The sequence below is a fragment of the Ochotona princeps genome, chromosome 18 (assembly GCF_030435755.1).
Source record: "Ochotona princeps isolate mOchPri1 chromosome 18, mOchPri1.hap1, whole genome shotgun sequence".
Lineage (NCBI taxonomy): Eukaryota > Metazoa > Chordata > Mammalia > Lagomorpha > Ochotonidae > Ochotona > Ochotona princeps.
Genome location: NC_080849.1, coordinates 5,833,918 through 5,849,778, shown reverse-complemented (window position 1 = coordinate 5,849,778; position 15,861 = coordinate 5,833,918). Strand labels below are relative to the sequence as shown.

Genomic DNA, 15,861 nt, shown 5'->3' with positions numbered 1-15,861 from the left:
TTCTAAACTACTCCGTAATTCAGAACCAATACTGATGGAACCATTTGCTTGCAATACCCCCCTCCAAAAACCACCTACTTCCTCGCCTGTCCTTTGTGGCACTGCTAGAGCTTTTCTCCCTCTTTTTCAGCTCTAACCATCAATGCCTCATCAAGACTTGGTGGCTCAGTTTAGTGCCAGTTTGTGGTGGAACACTGTGGAAAGCCAGGAGTAGTTGCACTCAACAGAGGCAAACAAACATGTGTGGGAAGCCCGTCTTCTCTAGGAGCTCTTCACATTGTCTTTTTTCTGTTTGCACGCTACTCAGTTAAAGCTAAGACTTCACAAAATCTTCTACTAGTTTGTAAGATACTTTCTCTCATGGCTGATGAGAAAATCTGAGGGATACTTAAAACCAAAAACAATCATTGTCTTGTCAGTAAATGCAAATCCCTGTTCTTTGGTCTAGAAAGTTTTGAGATTCAGAGAAGTCCATCTGAAATGATAACAGTGCCTCAGAAATTTAATAGAATTTAAAAACAAGTTTATTTGGTGCCAAAAATGTCTTTTCCACCCCTGATTATGAAGGTTAGTCAAAAACTGTGTGGAAAATATTTATCAGGGAAAAACAACATGCATGAACCTGCTTCATCCAATTTCTCTCTCCATTCAAATCATATCAAAACCTGGATACACAACATATTGCCTAGCATTGTGTAATCTCTTGCTTGAGTTCTGAGCACCTGCTACTCATTTAAAGGCCAAAGTGAGAGGAAGAACCTCTACAGCCCCTCTGTGCACGTGTCTATGTTTGTGGCCCGTGTGAGAGAGGTAATGGGGGCTGGCAGCATCTGTGACTCGTGTGTGAGAAGTGGCAGGGGCTGGCAGCACTTAAATCCTCCCTTTGGTATTCTATGCTAAATCCTACAAAAGAAGCTGATAGGAACCAACAAAAGGATATATAGCAGTTCATAAAACTATGTCACAATCAGCCTCCCGTTGACAGTTGAAATATATTAAATCTGCTCCCCATAGTACACCTGCCTCTCAGATTTAATCTCTACATTGATTTTTGTCCAAACAGCCTCAAGACTTGAAATACTCAAATTGCATCAGAGCAAACACAAATCATCTGGTTTTTATTTCTATCTGGTTTTTATATTCAATCTTAATAACTAAAGACAGGAATTAAGCCAAAATAGACACTCAGCAGCTGTCACTTATTGTCAATTAGAAATTTTTACTAATAGATACATGGTCTAGTTGATAGATTTTCAATCTGTCAAGTGAATTCCAAAAGACATTTTGTATCGGCTCAAAACACCCACACGTGGGCATGAGCACGCCCGTTATACCATTCATCTCCATCCCACTGGTAGATCGTCCACACTGTATGTAAGAAATGTACAAAGGAACAGCTTTGTGCTGCGACTTGATCATGTTTAGACAAGAGAGAACTTTTTAATTAGAGAAAATATCAAAACCTGCTAAAACATCCTATCTTCATTCTAAATTATTTGCATGATGTTGACAGTCACGTTTTCAATATATAATGGACAACATTTTAACACATATATGTTTGAAATGGATTGTTTATGACATGTTTCTGAGTAGAACATGTTCTCGCTTTAGTCTGTAAGAAACGCTCTATTCTTACCCTTCTTTTATCCTTGCCTGGTTCATCAGAAAACACTTTTGTAATTCAAGGCTTTTAAAGACAATTTTCTACCTATGTCTGAAGGAATCAACATTTAAAACGAAGACCCTGCTCATTTTTCCTCTCCAAAATAGTCCATTAACCGCTTTATTGCAGTAAGTTGTAAGTTCAATGTGCATCTATCTTGCCCGGGGCTCCTACTGCTATTAAGAGGAAGAAGGTAGCTTGTTGTGGTCCAATGCAATGGTGTATGAAAATCGCCATCCCCTGATAACTGTCCTCCTCCGAACTCCTCCTCCTTACACGTAGATGCTGCCGTGGAGGCTGAGAGCCTGCTGTTTACATCAAACCTTCTCTTTAGCTCCAATGCAGGAAGAGATAGCCACGCACAATGTAAGCAGAGACTGTGTATGAAGGCCTGGCCAAAGCCCAGGAAACGTTAGTGTTGTGTTGCAGCGATGCCTGTAATCCATTTCACACAGGCCAGTTCAAGTCCCAGCCACTCCACTTCCAATTAGCTGCCTGCTCATGTTCCGGGAAGGAGCAGAAGACGGCTGGAGTGCTTACTTCACTGCTATCCACATGAGAGACCTGGATGGCTTGTGATGGCCATTTGGGGAGTAAATCACTCAAAGAAAGACCTCTCTCTCTCCCTGTCTCTGTCACTCTGCCTTTCAATGAACCAAATAAATCTTCTAAAAAATGAAAATCGGAAATATGTGTAAAACATAAATATATGAGGGAGGAAGAAAAAGAGGTAGAGAGGGAGGCAAGCAAAGTAAGATAAAACCTTTGTCGTCAGGAACAAGCAATTCTTTTCTTTCATATGTCCCTTGGGAGTGAGCAAGCGTACCCCAAGGCAGAACCGGGGCTGCCTCAGGTGACCTTCCTCTAATCACCAATAACACAGACACTGTTTTGACCTCCACGGGGGCCTATGTTTTCACTTCTGTACATGGGAGATAAATCCTTTTTTTCTCACTCTAATACAGGGGTGGATTCAGGTGCTGTGTGCCCTCTCACACAAACTAGGGCTTCATCACAGCAAAGGAAACAGATTAATAACAAAATGAGTGGCATCCCCGCCCAGCAGCGGGTGCTGGAGGTCAGCTTCTTGGGCCTCAGGATTGCTCAGAAAGTGACCGAGGGAAGCAGGGCTCTGACCTGGCACAGACAGCCCCATCACCAGACACTTGTGTTCTTGTACACAAGTCCAGGTTGACTCAGCACAAACCAATCTGCCACTATCCTGTTATTGCTGGGGAGTTTCCAACTCCTGGTCACCACCTACACACATTTCAATACAGGCACAGGTGATCAAGATGCCCTCTGGGAGGCCAGCAGCCCACAGCAGAGTGCCTGGGTTTGCAGCTCCACTTAGGATTCCAGCTTCCTATAACGCCTCCCCTGGGAGGCAGCAGGTGAAGGCTGTAGTGGGCGAGTCCCTGCACGCACGTGATTTCTTGGCCCTGCTCTGGCCACTGCAGGCTCTCGGGGAGTAAATTAAAAGGGGGAAGTGCTTTCTCTATTTCTCAGAAAAATAAATAAACATGGTTTTCAAAATTTCACTTAGTTGACAGAAGTTACATAATTAATACACATAGGTTGTTTCAGTACTAGGTGTTTTTCAGATCCTCAATGAATTTTTGATTTCTGGAATGTGACAAATTTTTTGGAAAGATAATATTTTTATGTTATTGTTATGACTGATAGGTTACTGAGATGAAGAAATGCTAAATACTAAAACTTCATACTGGCCAACTCACCTAAATTCAGCCTTAAAACTGTTATGTGATGGAGTTCAGGAACATAAACAAGAGAACAACACTTTCTGACACTCACCATCAGTTATGGTCAGCTGTGTGACAAAGGTTTCGTTCTCTCCTGCTTTCCCATGGAAGCGGCAGCGGTACAGCCCCGCGTCGGCAGCGGCAGCGCGCGGAATGGTGATGGTGCTGGTGCTCCTGCGGCCTTCACTGCAGGTGCTCACTACTCGCCGTCTGTACTTCGAGCTGTAGCTTCTCCCTTGCAGCATGTTGCAGGAAGCCAGCAGGTCTATCTGGTGGGGCTGGATCTTCTCCCATAGGACTTTTTGCACCTTCCACGTGCTCTGGAGCTGATGGGTGAGTGTGATATTTTTTCCAGATTCTGAGATGATGTGGCTGTTCGGTGGCACAGTCATCTCAAAACCATCTGAAAAGAAGGAAATGATCAGACTTAGGTGGCAGAATCTTTGGAAGGAAGATGGGAATTACCCAACAAGTTCCATTGTAGCGATTGTTGATGTTACTTATTATAGCTCATTCAGCATAAATTGACACCACCTTTTTAATAAGAGAAATGAATTTTTTAAAGTCTAGCAGATAAGTAGAAAAGAGGATATAATTTTTCGCACATAGTTCTTTCAGTGTTACTTGGTTAACCAAATAAAGAGAAATGGAACCAATCCCCTGGTGCTTTCCTCGATTGTGATCATATCAAAAGGTTCAGTTTTACCACATGGTTGTGCAATAGCATGCTTGCTGGTGACTCATCAGCTTCATGTGCCAGATTTACAGAGTGTAACCAGGCCAATTAAGACTGAAATGACCTCGAAAAAAGACACTCGTTTCCCTGAATGCATACACAAACTCATTTTAGATAGCTAAGATTGCCCGGTGTGTTAGGTGGAGTGCGGGTTCAAATATAGTGTTAATCCCTGGTGTCCACAAAGTCATCTGTCATTCACCCATCTTCCCACCAGAATTTCTGGAATCACCAGCACAGAGTTCTCCATCAATTATCATCAAATATGTCAGTCAGTGGTTCCTAGGGCATGCTCTGGGAACTCCAGGGACAGTCCAAGAGCTTTCTATTATTATTAAAATGTAAGTGATGTTCTTTCCTCTCATCCCCTTACAATAAATCTTTCCAAAAGCTTTGATAGCCAAAAGGATGCCTATTTAAACATTATTGGATTTTCAATTCTGTTCCATGTAAGGTTCTAATGTGGTAAATATAAAATGCAACCTACATAAACAGATCCATTTGGGGCACCTCCAATAACTTTTAAAAGTATAAGGGTTGGAAGTGGCATGGTAGTACATCATGGTAATCTGCCACCCTATGATACCAGCCTCCCATATGAGCGCCAGTTCGTATTCTGGCTGCTCCACTTTCAATCCAATTCTCTTCTTAGGGCCGGGGAAAGCAGTGGAGGATGACACCTTGGGAGCCTGCACCCATGGAAGAAGCTCCTGGTTTCTGGCACCTGGAAGAAGCTCCTGACTTCAGATTGGCTCAGTTCTGGCCATTGTAGCCATCTGGGGAGTGATCCAGTAGGTGGAAGATCTTCTATCTCTGTCCCTCCTTCTTTCGACTAAAAAAATAAATAATTTTTTTAAGAGTATAAAGGGGACAAAAAGAAACTATAAACTTGATCAAATACTAAATAAATAAACCTGAGCAGATACTTCTCACAAATGAGATGGCTCAGCGTGGTAAGACGTGGGCCTGCTTCCTGGCAAGCACACCTTCTTTCATCCTACAGCTATACTGCTCCCAACAAAGAATTCTGACCTGATGTTTATGGGGAAAGAAGGCCTAGTATGATCATGTTACAGGACTCATGGGCACCAGGGAAGGGATACAAATGCCAACGGGCATGTGTCCCTTCACCTCTGCCGCCACCACACTCAGGGCAGGACAGCAGGCCGCAGATTTTCTTACAACAACCAAGGATGGGAGGGAGGAAGAGAGAGTGCCGGATGAAAAGAGAGATAATCACATTTGAAAGAGCGAGATGAAAACTAAAGCCCAGTGAGACTCCTTGCTTATTTTTCTACTTGTAGAACACAAAGTGTTTCTTCCCCTCAAAGACCAGCAACTTTATCTTCGGCAAGTGGCCTGTGTGTCAAAATGTTGTTGTGAAGCGTGAAACCACTGTGCTCCCAATTTTCAGAGGGTGTTTGCACACCCATGACCACAGTTAACACTTTACCCACTTAACAGGCACGCCGAAGACTTTGGCTCCCAGCAGTCCAACACAAGAAAGGAGAGGTGACTCATGGAGAAGACGAAAAAAAAAGAAAAGCAAAATGTTAAAGGGAATTGAAATAGAAAGTGTAGACAGGAAAAGGAAGATGTAAGATTGGAGCAAAAGGAACCAAGGGCAACATGGAGAAAAGGCCAGCTAAGGCACCAGCACGTGGCGCTGGGAAATCAAAGTACGTGCAAGAAATGAAAAACAGAAAAGAAACACATTCTTGTGCAAGCTACTTCAGCCCCTGGAGAGGAGAGGCAGGAGAGAGACAGCCCCAGGGCTCACGCTCATCACCGGTGCCTTTTCCCCTGGTCTCTCCATCCCAGCAGCCTGTAATCTCAGGCCCCTTCTCGCTCAACTCCACCCTCAACAGCCCTGTGTACCTTGTTGTTGCAGAGGTGAGAAAGCTCCCTGCCATGGGGGTCTGTGTTTCCACAAAGCACGAAACTAGGACACAGTGGAGGAGATGGCAGGCTTTGGGTCGCGGAGGAGCTCCCACGGGGGAGCAGGTCGCAGAGGGGTTTCCTCCCAGGATAAGAGGCTTGGAGCAGACTGATAGCTCTACGAGCTTTCGCTGGTAAGTAGTAACGTTAGCTTTTTGGTGTGAGAAGCAAATCAAGACTTAGAATCTGAAGAACCTGCCTTGTCTCAGGTGCTGCTCGTGCCTGCTTGCATTCCCCAGTACACCTGCATAACACTGAAAAATGCCAAAAAACACCCCACACAGAGGGAAAAAAAACCCATCCTGCACCTGGAACTAGAAAGTAAGCTAATTTTAGAAAGTGACTAAATGTCAGTTAATAGGGAAATTTGTCTTAGATTTAACTTCACCCATTAATTTAAAAAACGGTCATTAAAAGCTGGCTTATTCTTTTTTTAAGATTTTTTACTTTTTACTGTAAAGGCAGATGTACAGAGAGGAGGAGAGGAGACAGAGAGCAAGATCTTCCATTCGATGATTCACTCCCAAGTAGCCGCAACAGCCAGTGCTGCACTGATCCGAAGCCAGGAGCCAGGAATTTCTTTCTGAGTCTCCCATGCGGGTGCAGGGTCCCAAGGCTTTGGGCTGTCCTCGACTGCTTTCCCAGGCCACAAGCAGGGAGCTGGATGGAAAGCAGGGCCACCGCGATTAGAACCAGTGCGTTCAAGGTGAGCACCTTAACCGCTACTCTATCATGCCGGGCCCAGGTGGCTTATTCTTATATTTAACTTTAGCTTAATTCTTAGACTAAGCATAGAACAGAGTGCGTGCTGGTTTTACATGACTTTTCATTGCAGGAAACCATCCTCAAATCCTCTGTGCTGTGTACACAACTTCTGCAGCATGACAGCAGATGGCTTCTGGAAATTCTTGCAGTGCTTCATCCATGTTTCCAAGCACCATTCAGTACCCAGGTATCCAGACACTCCTGGGTATCTGTGTACCACCACCTGTGGCCTGTCCACCTCACTTCCTCCAGGCTGCCCTGACTACCACGAGCATCCCCAACTGGTAAACTGCGCTGTCCACAGCTTGATCAGCTCTGCATGACCACATTCATAGAGCGCTTGGTCTATGTACTCCCAGCTCCCTACACTGACCTTTTCATACAACTTGATCCTTAGCATCTGGACTCATGTAGATGTTAATGCCTGAATAGAAAACAAAATGCAATTTCACTTTTCAGTCAACACACAATGTGCTTATGCTCAATCAGGACTCCTAATCCTAAATCCATACAAACCTTTAAAATCATACATAAGATATTTGTCATACAAAATGAATTAATACTTGTGGGTAAACAATCACCAGAGTTGGCAAACTGTGCAAAACTACATTGTTTCCAGAAAGCCAACATGCAAATTGTAACCTTGTTGGGATGACAAAACCCTGAGGTAATCAAGTCTGACTTGGACCATGGGTCCCCAGAACTACAGAGGGCAGAGATATGTGAGAGAACAGTGTATGGGACATGAAAAACTCAAAGTGAGAGTAACAACCAGGAAAATGGGAGAGCAGGAAAAACAGAAGGAGAGAAGGAGCCTGGAGGGGGAAAGCGACTCCAGAGACACATTAGGCAACGGCAAGGCGGAGAGCTTGACACGAGCCGTAGTCACAGAACGACTGGAGACACGAGGAGCAGACACTTCATCATTTTAGGGAGCAAACAACCTGGTTGTTTCTCAAGGGATGACATGCTTGTATTTACAGATGAGATTACATAACAGGACATCTGGAATTCGCCTCAGAATAATCAAGGGAGCGAGGAAGTATGAGAAACACAACACAACATAAGCCCAACCCGACGGCTGGTGCAGCGGCTCGAAGGACACACGGAATCTGTGTACCACTGTCTCCTCTCTTGTGTATTCCTCAAGCTTCCGTAACAAGAGGTGTGGAAGTGTTTCCTTGAAGCAGGGTTAGAGAAACAGGGCTGTGAGCTCCTGGTGCTGCACATGGCCGGCTTGACCCACACCACCACGCAGTCAGGCTGGCCCGCACCGTCCCGTCACACAGATGCAGGAGCACAGCCTCAGGCAGGCTTCTGAAGGTCTGTGCTTGCAAGCAGCAAGAGCAGGAATGAGGCCCATGCTCCCGTGTTTCATGCCAGGACGCCACCTCCCCACCCTCCCTTTAATCCCCAACCTCTGTTTCTAAAGGTACTCTTTTCCTTCACCTTGAAACAGGTCTTTCTCCCACCCATGAAAACCAGACTTTGGATCCTGCAGGGCCATCTGCTCCCACTCTCTCTCCCCAATTCCTTGGAAACCGCCAGGAGTGGGCTCTTCCCCAAACACGGCCTCCCCCTCGCTCAGGTGCGCTTCAGTACAAGCAGGTATCTGCTTCTCCCATTCCGCCCACACTGCAGCTGGCACCTGCACGCTCGTCCCTGAGCCCCAGACACCCAGCCGTCTGGAGAACTCCTCTCCGTGGCCCTGTGGCATCGCGTTTCCTGCCTGACTCCTTTGTAGGTTTGAAGGAGGCAGGAAATGGGATATCTATATTTATCTATATGGTGAGGTGCACATACATGCCTCTCTCCACTCTCTCCTTTCAGGATCCTCTTTCATTGCTGGTCCTTTTAACATGGTCCATGTCCCCAGGCCCTCACGGCTCCTCCTTCTCCATGTCCCTGAGTGGTCGCATCTGATCCCATTTCAACCACGTGCTGGTGCAGACCAAGTAAAAGCTGTGGCTCCTCTCCTCAAGGTGTCTCAGGTGGGAGACCACAGTGTGCTTCAGGGATGTTTGAAATCAGCTAAAAGCTCAGCTGCCCAGAATCACTCTAAGCCATGTACAGGAATGTTATTGTCTTAGCCAAGAAGCGCTGATAGTAGGAGTTCCATCCTGCTTCTGCTCAATTGAAAATTTAAAAACCTTCCATACACACAGATAAACTGATGACCTTATGATAACTAGGAAAATGTCCTAAAGTTGCCTGAGCTAAGGCTCTGAACAGTAAGCAGGCACTGAAGTTCAAAAGCAGAGAAATGGCACATTGGAGGCTCACAGGGAAGGCCAGGCCAGGGATTTGCTGAGACAGAAGACTGAATTTTCCTTGGAATCCTGCCTTTGACCAAAAACAAACAAACAAAGCACTCAGTTTGCCGTGGATGCTGGACTGAGCTGTGGGAGAGCTTCCCACAGAGCCAAAACAGAGGCACAGGGGCCTTCACTGGCAATCCTCCTCGCAAGCTCCCGCCCAGCCTGGGAATACCCTGTGACATGCCACTGCAGCCACAGAAGGTGACGAGTACTGAGTGTCTCTGAAAAGATGCAACGTCCCCCACAACCACGACTGTGGTGTGTTGGGTGGACTTATGTCCCCAGATCACACGGTAGAAGCCTCAGCCCCAGACTGCAGACATCACTAGTTCTGATGAGGTCAGCCTGGAGCAGGTGTAGCCTCATCTAACACGGCCTGATGAAACAGGGAATTCTGGGCACAGACAGGAACAAGAGGAGCACCCTGTGAGTGTAAAATAGACCTCCAGTTATGTTTCTGCTGGCCAAGGAGAGTCAAAGAGTGTCAGAAGCTTCCAGAAGCTAAGGGAAGGACTAGAATAGATGCTCTCCTCTCACGCCCCAGAAGGAACCAGGCCTGCCAGCCCCTTCATCTTGGATTTCTAGGTAATGAGTCTCTGTTGTTTGAGCCACTTGGCTACAGCAGTCCTGGGATCCCCGGGCAGGGCAGGACCTTTGTCAGGAGGACGTTTCAGACAAGCCTTGACCGTTTTTGGATGAATTAGCAGTATCTGCAAGGCCACCTGCTCAGGAGGACCAGCTGTCTTCACAACCCTCCTCATGGAGGCCATTTTCTATCCTTCACTTAATGTGCAGATAACAGCTGAAGGGAGCCAAGAAGATAGAAGGAAGCAAACAGACTGCTGACTGGAAGGCTCAGATAAGGCAGGAAAGAAGCAGAGTTACAATCAAGAGATTAAAAGGCGACCTGACAAGGCCACCGTGAAGGCAGGCTGAACGAGGCCCACGTTTAAGTGAAGAGGAGCCGGAATCAGGCAAGCTTGCCCTGCCTGGCAAATCAGAGAGTCAACACAGAGAGCACATATGTGGGAGAGGTTTGCAGAATCTCCAAAGTGTGATGTCCCCACCCAAGCATCACAAGAACAAACAACTGCCAAGGCGGAGCTGGTCAGATGTCTGATTCAAATCACAAGATTCAAAACCGCTACACCTATCGGCACGCCAGACGCCCAGCTCACGGGCAAGTGCAGGGAGGTTCCCTGCTGGCAGGGGCCCATGGATCTTCACCTTGTAACGGTGGTGTAGGTCCAAACTAAGGGTAGGCGTGTTGGCCAGTGAGTTAGATGCTGGTTAAGAGACCCCGTTCCCACAGTTGGAGTACCTGGGGTCTATTCCTAGCTCCAGTTTCTATCAGCTTCCCAGAAATGCAGGCAACTGGGAGGCAATGGTGATGGCTCAAGTAGCTGGGATCCTGCTACCAATGTGGGGGACCTATGTTGAGTTCTTTATTGAATGGAAACTTGTGTGTGTGTGTGTTTATCTGTGTGCGTGTCCATCTCTCTCTGCCTCTCAAATAGTCAAATAAAATCCATGAATCAGTCCTGCCTACATAGCAGATTTAAGTATGTACAGATACTAACACCTTTAATCCCCACAGACAAGTCACCCAGCTGGTAAGGCAGGGGCAAAAATGAACTCGCCTGGGCGGGAGGCTCCTGGGACCACGGCAAACTCAGTCCTAACACTTCTTCTTGTAGAACAACCACAGTGACATGCAGAGTTTCCTTGGCTACAGTGCAACAGAGCCAGTGTTTACACAGGCAGATAGGCTGCAAGGGAACCGCTGTCCCTAACCATCTTGTTTTCTGATGCCTTAAACCCCATGATTAAAAATCAATTTCTGTACTTGTCTGTGTTAAAACGCATGCAGCAATTTTAGTTCCTGGAAGGAAAACCAGCATGTTAGTGAGATTGTTTCCCAAGAGGAAGGAAAGGAAGCAGCTTGCCACAGACAAGTGGCCCAGAACAGACTTGCAAGGAGGGAGCGTGAGCAGCACGATGCACAGCCACTGGGCACTGGGGAGCAGAGGCAGAGAAACCAGCATGCAGGTGCGTGCTGGGCGCACACGGGGAGAGGGCTTATGAAAGGGGATTTTCCTTGCTGCCTCCCTCCTCCTTTCCCTTTGCCCTTCCTCCCCTCACCACGAAGGCATTCACTCAGCAGGGTGTACTGAGCGTTGCTGAAGGAAGAGAAGTCCTAACGAAGAGAGTCTGGGGAGAGGTTCATCCGCAGAAAGCTTGTGTGATCAAGGCCACAGCAGAGCACACAGACGCTCTAGAAACGCCTCTGAGAGACCTGCGGAGGGGGCCGTGTTGGTGGCTTGGTCAAAGGTGACATCAAGGGCTCTCAGACCAGAGGAAACTGTGCTGAGAGCCCCATCTGCCTGTCCTGCCATCTGCTTGCACTCGCGCACGGGGTCTGCTTCACTTCCCAGCCTCTCCTTGGGTTTTCTACCCGTGCCCGTTTATGTTAGTATCTACCACACTGCCTTCCCTTCCAATTTCCAATGGTTCCCTGGAGAACTAATAAGTAGCACTTCTGGTGTGAAGCATATGAAAAAATGACTAAAAAGCAATTAATATGTTAAAATGGAAAAAAACAAGAACATACACATCCCACAATGTATTATATACATATCATATACCCATATAGACATGGACTTATGCACTTCAACTTCTCTAAAAGCGAAAGAATTAATAAAAATCAAATCACAAAACAAGGTTTTAAATGTACTGCTCACAAAAAAAGCAGGACTCCCAATTTTTACCAACATGATTCCTATCTTTTTACTCTGAAATATGGGGAGAGTTCTCTGCAAACTCCTGCAGGCAAAAGACCTGGCGTATGCAATAGAAGACATTTTTCCATAAGGAAAGCGAGCCCTCTGGCCTCACTTGGCATTGCATAAATCTCCAGTTAGCAATGCTGTTGGCCTTTCAAGAAAAGCAAGCTAAACATTCACTCCACCAGCTCTCTCCTTCAAATGTGATCATGAGCCCTGGCCCACTTAGCCAAACGCCCGGTGCCGTCCCTGGCCGCAGTTCAGAAGGGCTGGATTTGCAGGAGGTCGCAGACTTCCTCACTCTCTGTAAGGGAGAAAGGCAGAGCATGAATGGGGAAAACTGCTTGAGTGAAACGCTAGTCTGGGGGCTCTGCAACAAACACCCTACAACACAGGGAACTCGCAAAGAGGCCAGACTTCGGGGCTCCGTGCTGGCCCAGGCTCTCTCATGCTGCGTAGGCACGCCAGCTCTAGAGATTCCTCTTGGAGCTGCCAACCCTGTATCACCCTGTCAGAGGATGGCCAGGCCAACTGCACTTTACCCTTCCTGGCAGTCGGCACACCCAGAGCCTCTCGGGCCCAGGACCCACAAAGGCCAAGTCCTGTGGATTTGACCAGAATGGCCTGAGGTCTCAACCCGACGGGGCCAGCTCCCTGAGTGCTGCTCCACTCATTGCCCCTGCATGGCCTTTCTCTCTTTCCCAACACTCAGGAAGGTGCGCCTGTCCACTTACCCTCTTCACAGGGAAATGCTCTCCAGGTAGACACAGTTCTTGCTTAGAACCTAGAGTTTGGGGCCCAGTGCAGTAACGTAGTGGCTAAAGTCTTCACCTTGCACGTGCCAGGATCCCATATGAGCGCCGGTTCTAACCCCGGCAGCCCCACTTCCCATCCAGCTCCCTGGTTGTGGCCTGGGAAAGCAGTCAAAGATGGCTCAAAGCCTTGGGAACCTGCACCCATGAGGGAGACCTGGAGGAGGCTCCTGGCTCCGGCTGTTGTGGCCACTTGGGGAGTGAACCATCAGACAGAAGAACTTCCTCTCTGTCTCTCCTCCTCTCTGTATATCTGACTTTGTAATAAAAAAAAAATTTAAAAAAACAGAGTTTGAATTTGCACCAGAGTTTAAAGGGGAGAGGCCATGTAAAAACTCAGGAACATCTTCCAGTTGACACAGCTAGGGTCAGTTAGAATCTCTCCCTATGGCCCTGTTGGACTCTCTCCTGCTGTCTCTTCTCTCACAGGACTGCCCACAGCAATCTTCTGCCTGCAAGTCTGACTGTCACACTGTAAGTCTGACTGTCACACTGTGTGTGTAACAAATTAGGATCCAATGCAGTAGCCTAGTGGCTAAAGGTCTTGCCTTACATGAATCAGGATCCCATGTGAGTGCTGGTTCTAATCCCGGCAGCTCCACTTCCCATCCAGCTCCCTGCTTGTGGCCTGGGAAAGCAGTCGAGGATGGCCCAAAGCCTTGGAAGCCTGCACCCATGTGGGAGACCCGGAAGAGCTCTTGGCTCCTTCCTTTGTATCAGCTCAGCTCTGGCTGTTGCGGCCACTTGCGGAGTGAACCAATGGACAGGAAATCTTTCTCTCAGTCTCTCCTTCTCTTTGTACATCTGACTTTCCAATAAAAATTAAAATAAATCTTCAGGAAAAAAAAGGTGGAATCAGAACTGTAGGTGGGCCTCAACACAGATACTCCAATTTACTTAAAACAAAAATTACTACACTTAAATATAAGTTGCTGGGATTTCTATTTTGTGGATATATTTTTCTTCCCACAATGGCAAAAAAAAAAAAATTCTAAAGTGTTTATTTGTTGTTTGTTACTCCCCCTTGGTCCAGAAGTTTTTGAGTATTTATTTCAGTCTTGGAGAAAACTAATATATCACCTTGTATATATTTGCTGTTCCTGCTAATGGACTTGCTGACTGCTACTGCGTTGATTTTATCTGCAGCAGTCTGAAGCAGTATCAGCACTCCGTAGAACGAAAAGAATGACGGCTAAAACAAACAAAATGAAACTCTGAGACATAGCTATTGGAGGTTGCTGTATGTTTTCCAACTGAACTGCAAAACTGTTGTCTAAAGGAATATTCCTCTAGGCCTATTCCCTCCTGAACCATACTGCAGCCAAAGCTGTGCAGCTGAAATGCAAATCTATCTTGCTATGTGTCTACCTCTAAAGGTTAAGATGTTTTGAACATAATCCTTTCTGATTTTATCTCTGCCCTTGTCTCCAGGCTCATCTGCTGCTGGTTTCCCCAGGCTCACGGTACAAGTTCGTGGCACTGCCTCTGCCGTGTCCTGTCCCAGAGCACCCCCTTTCCAGAGACACTGCTTTTCATCCTGCAATATACAGTGGTGGCGCCACCTGCTTCAAGGAACTGCTTTCTTACTCATCCCAGGCTGGACTGTCGCCTCCCCCCTCTACTCCACTTCTACAGCTTCTACGGTGCTTTTATCTGTTACCATTTCTCTATGCCCCGAGAAATTATCCAGTCTTTAAAGATAATGTTCCTCTACCATGTCTAGGCCTTGCGCTGTGCCAAACACATTAAGTGACCTCATAAATTTCTTGGAATGAATGCACGAGAAGCCATCTCCAGAAATGCAAGTGTGTCATAAAGCAGCTCCTGTGTGAGTTCGGTCTTCACTGCCAGATTTGCCGAATGGAAGCTCGCACACGAGCTGCCCTGCTGCTGCTGCAGCCCCCAGAGCAGCAGCTAGCTCTGCAGTATTTATGGTTTTAATACCATCTCCACAAAGAGCTCCAGGTGCTTTTCAAACCACAGAAAGATCAGAAATATGTCTCACAGCCCTCTGAGGTAGGACAAGCTGAAATTTAGTTCAGGCTATAATGAAGTTAGGTGAGAAATACAGCAATACTAAAAAAACCAGTGTGACTGTGGCCGCTGGCCAGCATAGCCGTAATTATCAGCCCATTCCAGAAAAGAGACAAAAGGCGCTGGAGCAAGAGAGAAACAAGGAGAGCCCACAACTTTGAGTGTGAACAGAAACTCTGTATATTTACAAAATGATAGGCATGGCAGTGAGATAAAGAGAAACCCTAGCACTTGCAACATTCAGTCTGTATTCTTTCACCATCCGAAAAAATATTCACCAATCAATCCCAGCAAAAATCCCTTTATCAGAAGGATAGGATGTGAATTCCACTAACATGCAACAGTTGAAATGGTGGATACTGGAAATTATCCCAATGTCTAGCAACATAATCAAGTTAGGTGAATTTTGAAAAACTGCTGGAAATATTTAGAATTAAATATACGAAAATGGGGGAAGGCGGTGTTGTGGCATAGTGTGTTGAGACCCTTGCCTGCAAACATCAGCATCCTATATGCTTGCCAGTTCAGGTCCTGGCTACTCCACTTCCCACACAGTTCGCTGACCATGTGCCTAGGAAAGCAGCAGCAAATGGCCCAGATATTTTAAACAACGTTGTCTTTGTGGGAGACCTATAGCAAGCTCTGTCTTTGGCCTTCCCAGAACTGGCCGTGGCTTTCTGCTTCTCTTTCTGTAAGTTTGCCTTTCAAATAAAGTGAATAAGTATCTTTTAAAAACAAGAATAAATGTGCAAAGATAAGGTCTATAATATCTACAGCTGATTGCCAGTAAAACACTATGTGTCCTTTTGAGTAAGAACTGGAAGGGAAACAGGAAAACTAAGCAGAAGAAGGTATCCTGAGCCTGCGTTTGATTTGCAAACCTTAACATCTTTTTAGATGTTGTCTTAATATATCTGGTGTATTGTGTGTGCCAGCATTTTACCAAAAAGCATATAGAGGGTGCTGTAACCTTGGCATTTTGAGTCCAAAGATAGTACGGAAAGAAAGAATAGGAGCGGTAGGTGCCGTGACGTGGTGGGAAAGCTGCC

At 46.4% G+C, this 15,861-nt stretch overlaps 1 protein-coding gene across 2 annotated transcripts in view; it reads right to left on the bottom strand.

Moving 5' to 3' along the window:
- CD226 (CD226 molecule) overlaps window positions 1–15,861 on the bottom strand; it is a 71,384-nt gene that overhangs the window by 23,285 nt on the left and 32,238 nt on the right. For both annotated transcript variants that reach the window (XM_004579437.3, XM_058677114.1), the window contains exon 4: window positions 3,479–3,829. In XM_004579437.3, the coding sequence (XP_004579494.2) occupies window positions 3,479–3,829 (351 nt within the window). The remainder of the gene's footprint in view (window positions 1–3,478; window positions 3,830–15,861) is intronic.